The sequence below is a fragment of the Leptonychotes weddellii genome, chromosome 1, assembly GCF_054177405.1.
Source record: "Leptonychotes weddellii isolate Sample4059 chromosome 1, ASM5417740v2, whole genome shotgun sequence".
Classification (NCBI taxonomy): Eukaryota; Metazoa; Chordata; class Mammalia; order Carnivora; family Phocidae; genus Leptonychotes; species Leptonychotes weddellii.
Window position 1 is genome coordinate 76,642,479 of NC_138369.1, and position 6,000 is coordinate 76,648,478.

At 40.9% G+C, this 6,000-nt stretch overlaps 1 protein-coding gene across 1 annotated transcript in view; it reads left to right on the forward strand.

The window, feature by feature from the left end:
- ACP3 (acid phosphatase 3) overlaps positions 1–3,532 on the forward strand; it is a 44,731-nt gene extending 41,199 nt beyond the window's left edge. The window contains exon 11 of the mRNA XM_006736896.3: positions 2,682–3,532. Coding sequence (XP_006736959.1) covers positions 2,682–2,800 — 119 coding nt within the window. The 3' untranslated portion in view covers positions 2,801–3,532. The remainder of the gene's footprint in view (positions 1–2,681) is intronic.
- Positions 3,533–6,000: the final 2,468 nt, after the last annotated feature.

Consider the following 6,000-nt stretch of genomic DNA (forward strand, 5'->3'; position numbering starts at 1 on the left):
GCTGTGTGCCAGGTACTATTCTAAGTGCCTGGGATATATTCATGAACAAAAAAGACAAAGATTTCTGCCTTCATGAAGCTTATGTTCTATTAGAGGGAGAGAGGGATGGGTAATAAATAATAAACATAATAAACAAATACTTTGGAAGGTGAGAATCCCAAGTGCCCAGCTGGGGGTGGGTGTGGGGAAGGGGCATATTGGTTGCACCTTTAAATAGAAAGCCCTCACTGAGAAGATGAAATTTGAGGAGTGCCTGGGTGGCTCAGTTGGTTAGGCATCTGACTTTTGATTTCAGCTCAGGTCCTGATCTCGGGGTTGTAGGATCGAGCCCCACATCGAGCTCCAGTTTCAGCAGGGAGTCTGCTTCAGATTCTTTCCTTCTGCCCTTCCCCCTGCTCACTCGCTCTCTCTCCCTCCCTCTCTCTCTCAAATAAATAAATCTAAAAAATAGAAGAAGATGAGATCTGAGCAAAGAAGGTGATGGAGTTACCGAAGCAGAGATTCATGAGCAGAGCATCTAGGCGATGGTAGCTACTACTGCAAAGGCAGTAAATGGGGGTTTTCTGGCATGTCTAAGGAACAACAAGAAGGCCCATGTGGACAAAAGAGTAAGTGAAAGGAGAGTGGTAGGAGAGGAACTCCAAGAGGTTAATCAGGTCAGATGATACAGAGTCTCACAAACTGTTATCATTAGGACTTTGGCTTTCATTCTGAGTGAGATGAGCATTCAGTGCAGACTTTGTTTTAAGTAGAGGAGTGTCGTGATTTGACTTGAAGTCATTTGGCTGCTGTGTTGAAAATAGATTGTAGGGGAGAAAGGATAGAAACTAGGGAACAAGTCAGGAGGATGTTGTAATAATTCTGGCAAAAGTTGATTATGGTTCAAAACAGGGCGGTGGCAGAGAAGAGGAGAAATCCCTGGTTTCTGGATATAGTTTTTGGTAGAACCAACAGGATTTCCTGACAGATTGATTACAGAATGTGAGAGAAAGAGAGGAGTCAAGGAAGTTTCCAAGACTTTGGGGCTGAGACGCTAGAAGAAGGAAGTTTCCATCAACCGAAATGGGGAAGGCTGCAGGAAGAACAGAGTTTGGGGTAGGGGAGGACACAAGGGAATCAGGAGTTTAGTTTTTGGACTTGTTGAGATTGAAATGCCTATTAGATGTCCAAGGGAATATGTCAAGTACACAGTTGGATGTATGAGTCTTGAGTTTGGGGAAGATTTAAATTTGGAAGTCATTAGTGAACAGATGGTTTTTTAAATCATGAGACTGATAAGCCCACATATTCCAACCCAAATACAATTATTTGCTTATCCTTAGCCAAATTATCTAATCCCTCTACTTTTTTTTTTTCTCATCTCTGCAATGATAAGGTTAGGTTAAATAAGTGATTTTCAACTGTGTTCCATGGAGCACTAGGGCTTCTGTAGACAGAGCTGCCAGGATCAGAGAGATGTTTGCTCTCCTACTGTCTAAGCCAACAAGCAATCCTTTATTTTTAGTGAAGATCAGACATACATTTAGAGATGGAACAAATTTATATTTGTGATGTATACAGTATCATGGACTAAGGTGTGTGTGTGTGTAAGGTAATTTTCCAGATAAAAGAATGAATAGCATCTCATAAAAAATGACCCCATATATCTTTCCATGACTGGTCAGCTATGAAAGGGATATGTATAAATAAAGGTACAGATTAGCAATAACACACAGTTATCCCAAAAATGCTTGCCATTGTTAACAGGTACTCAAGGTTTCCTCTCTAAAAGATATTTACTGAAAATCATATTCAGAAGCTAGAAGATGCTATTCCATTTCTTTTAGATCCAATTAATGATAGTATTTCCTTTGACCCTGAGACCATGAGCAATTGATCATTTTAACTGTATAAAAATGCATGAAGTTAATGCTGGGAAAGGACCTTAGAAATACTTTAATCAAAAAAAAAAAAAAGGCCAGAGAGGGGAGTGCCTGGGTGGCTCATCAGTTAAGCATCTGACTTTGGCCAGGTCATGGTCTCAGGGTCCTGGGATCCAGCCCTGCATCAGGCTGTCTGCTCAGTGGGAAATCTGCTTGTCCCTCTCCCTCTGCTCCTCCCTCTGCTTGTGGCCTTTCTCTCTCTCTCTCTCTCTCATAAATAAATAAATCTTTTATTTATTTAATCTATTTTTGTAAAGATTTCATTCATTTATCTAAGAGAGAGAGAAAGCATGAGCGGAAGGGCAGGACCCTGAGATCATGACCCAAGCCAAAGGCCAGATGCCCAACCAACTGAACTACTCAAGCACCCCTAAATAAATCTTAAAAAAAAAAAAGAAATCGGGGCACCTGGGTGAGTCAGTCATTAAGCGTCTGCCTTCAGCTCAGGTCATGGTCCCAGGGTCCTGGGATCGAACCCCACATTGGGCTCCCTGCTCCGCGGGAAGCCTGCTTCTCCCTCTCCCACTCCCCCTGCTTGTGTTCCCTCTCCTGCTGTGTCTCTCTCTGTCAAATAAATAAAATCTTAAAAAAAAACAACAACACTATGCTGATTTCAAGGTTGCTTCAGAAATGCCATTGAAGTTTACAGTCAAGGCACTGATGTGTGCTCTTCCTATTTTGCTCACCTATTAATTTTACAATCTTTATATTTTCCTAATCCATTAATTTTACATTATTGCTCTTCCAATTTTTCCACAGTTCTAAGGGTCACCCTTGCCGTTGCCTTTTGCCTGGTGTCTGGTGTCCTAGTGATGCTGCTGTTTACCCTCCTCCGCCACGGGCCCTGCTGGCACAGGGACCCCTATCGGAACATCTGAATAGATGGCTGGCTAAGGGCGGACACACCGGACCATCCTCCTGGGACACAGCATCTCTCAGTGATGCCTCATTCGAAGGACAGGCTTTCACCATGTGGACATCACCCTCCCCACACCCTTCCTTTCGAGCCTCTCTAGAGCAGGGTCTGAGCTCACAGGGACTGAAGAATGAACCCCAGGTTACCTGGTTAGGTCTCCTGATGGTTACACTCTTCATTGTAGTGCAGGCTTCTCATTCTCGGCTAGAAGGAGGCTCTTCTGCAAAGGATAGTTACACTCTCTGGCATGGATGTCTAGAAAGAAAGAAGAAATCGAACTCCAATCAGCTTTTTTCCTGCAAAGAGCAAAAGTTTACAATGTGTGACAAAGACATAGATTAAAGAAGACTGGAAAATGAGGACAATTAAACTAGAAGTAGTATCATGTAGGATGATTCTTAAGAAGTAAGACCCAATTAGAAGGTATAAATAAATCATTTCTTTAGCTGTTAAGTAGATTTAATACAAACATGTACACACTCCTGAAAAGAAACTCCTACCCAGTGTTTGGTAGCTAACAGATTTCTGTATGTGCGTATATGTGCTAAGACACATACATGCACATAGCTGTATTGAAACTGCCTTAGAGAGAGGTATTTCATTCTCAGAACCTGTAATATCAACTACTGTAATGGTAGCTCGGGTCATTTTCCCCACAACTTCTATAATGGGAAATAACTAGAAATTCCAGGCAGCCACGTTTCTTCTTTTTTACCTCTACCATCATCAGACCTAGAAACTTTTATAGTTCCGATTTCTTTATTTTATCTTAAAAGTAAGAGATTTACTTTGATGAGAACTCTTCATGGCCATGATGAAATAATAATGTATTTGATCACCACAAATAGATCTGAATTTCTCAAGTGACAAACTAGAAAGAAAAGTGAGCTGAAGGTTGATGACACCCTGCCTCAGCTCTGCCCTGGCTTCAGACCAACAACTTGGAACAAGCTATTTTAAGTCTTAAACCTTGGTTTTGTAATCTAAAAATGAAGAGTCTGGACTAGATGAACATAGAAGTCACATCTAGTTCTCATGTTTGGTGAACACCTGTTCATTTCATGCTATGGACTGGTCATTGTCCAAGCAAGCACTTTCATAAATGATACCATTGCATTTAGCCTGAAATGTATTCTAAACAATCTTATCCCATGCTGAGCCTTTAACCATCCAGTTGGTGGGAAATTCAGTCTCATTCATTGGTAAGGTTCTTCACCTTCTCAGGTATTACTAAAGGTCCCAGAACGTAATTGGTGGGAAGAGTTGGATAAGGGTCGAGTCTAGGCTGCTGTCCACACTGGTCTCCAGTAAACACACTGTCCATTCCCACATGGTCTCCTGAAGGTAGGCAGAGGACATCTGTGCATGGCTTCCAAGGCCACACACTTGGACTTCACCATCCTGACATTGTCCAGTCCCCTTCCTGGGGTGATGCCTATAAACCAGAAACCCTCCTAGAACCCTGCCCCATCTCTTAGTCTCAGGTATCTTCCTCTCCCCTTGGATTCCACAGCTTTCTCCTGTAAACTTAAAGCACTTACCTCTATCACTTTCTATATAATTCTCCCTGAGCCAAGGCTATTGCAAAAAAAAAAAAAAAAAAAGCCTGCGAAGGAGGAAGTTGTGTTCTCTTGCCTGGCAACTGCTGCTTCCTCCTGCAACACAAAAGGCACCTAGGCAAAGAAATGCAAGATCTGGCTTCATTCTCAACCTGAGAAGGGGAAAAACATCTATAGCAGCAAGAACAAAGGACAAATTACTCTCTCTGTAAAGTAGCCAGCCATTTTAGTAACGAGACCATAACATCTTATGCTAATAAATCATGAGATTTGAAAATAGAAGTAGAAAATAGAACCATAAGTCATGGATTTTCTTACTTACTTAACAAACATTGATAGAGGACCTATTTGCTAATCACTGACCTAAATGCTAAATTGTCCATCCCTAATGTGATTATTAAGGTGTTTGACTCCAACAACAGCCTTATACAGGGTTGATAGAATGTAAAAGTGTTCACAACCTTTTCCTGATATCATCTTTTAATACTGGCAATGGCTAAAAGGACCCCTACTTTCTATTGTTTCTGGAATTTTTTTTAAGATTTTATTTATTTATTTATTTGACACAGAGACACAGCGAGAGAGGGAACACAAGCAGGGGGAGTGGGAGAGGGAGAAGCAGGCTTCCCGCTGAGCAGGGAGCCCGATGCAATGCAGGGCTCCATCCCAGGACCCTGGGACCACGACCCCAGCAAAAGGCAGACACCTAACGACTGAGCCACCCAGGAGCCCCTGGATTTTTTTTTTAATATCCCCTATTTCTCTTCCTTTACCATCTCTTGATTATTGTAAAGAAAGCTCTCACTTCCAACTTAATTGTTTCTTTTACCTTCCACAGAGCTGCTCTGTTGGTAAACACTGTAATTGTTTTTCATAGTCCATGACAGAATAAAAATCACAAGTGAGAAATGATCTATAGTGACAAAGAAGAGAACACAAATGCACTGTAACATTCCTCAGGAAATAAGCTAATCATCCATCTTTTGCAGAAAAATATGCAAATTCCCTCTACTGATAAAAGTGATCTTTTCAGATGGGTCGGAGAAGCTCTGTTGACACGAGGATAAATATTGTTTGAAAGATAACTACTAGGATTGAGATAACTTCTGCTCTGCAATGTATTGCCCACTTTGGGCAATTTGAATCAGTATAGAGGCCTTTGTACAGGATTAGAATAATGTAGTAATTACCACATCAATGTAGGAAAATGACCTAACATAAAAAATATCAATATACATGTAGAAAAGTTCTAAGGAAATTGTAGGTAGAGAATTCCTAGCTAGAATGGCATTGCATAAAGAAATTATTAAGAGAATATGATTATAAAAAGAATAATTTATGGTATTAAAAGAGTACAAGCCTTAGAAGCAAACATTTTATTGGAAGTCATTCAACCAACAAACTTTTTTATATTAGAAATGGCATTTCTTCTCCCTGAATTCAGTCATGTTCCCTATTCTCCCAACTTCCTGTTCTCACTCTGTCTTGTTCTAATATTGCTAGCATTGATCCTTTCTTCATTGCCAGGGGAGTTTCTTGGCAAGTGAAAGCCAAAATGTGAGTTTTCTCCTTCAAAACTCTCTTTATAGAAACCCCCTTTGAG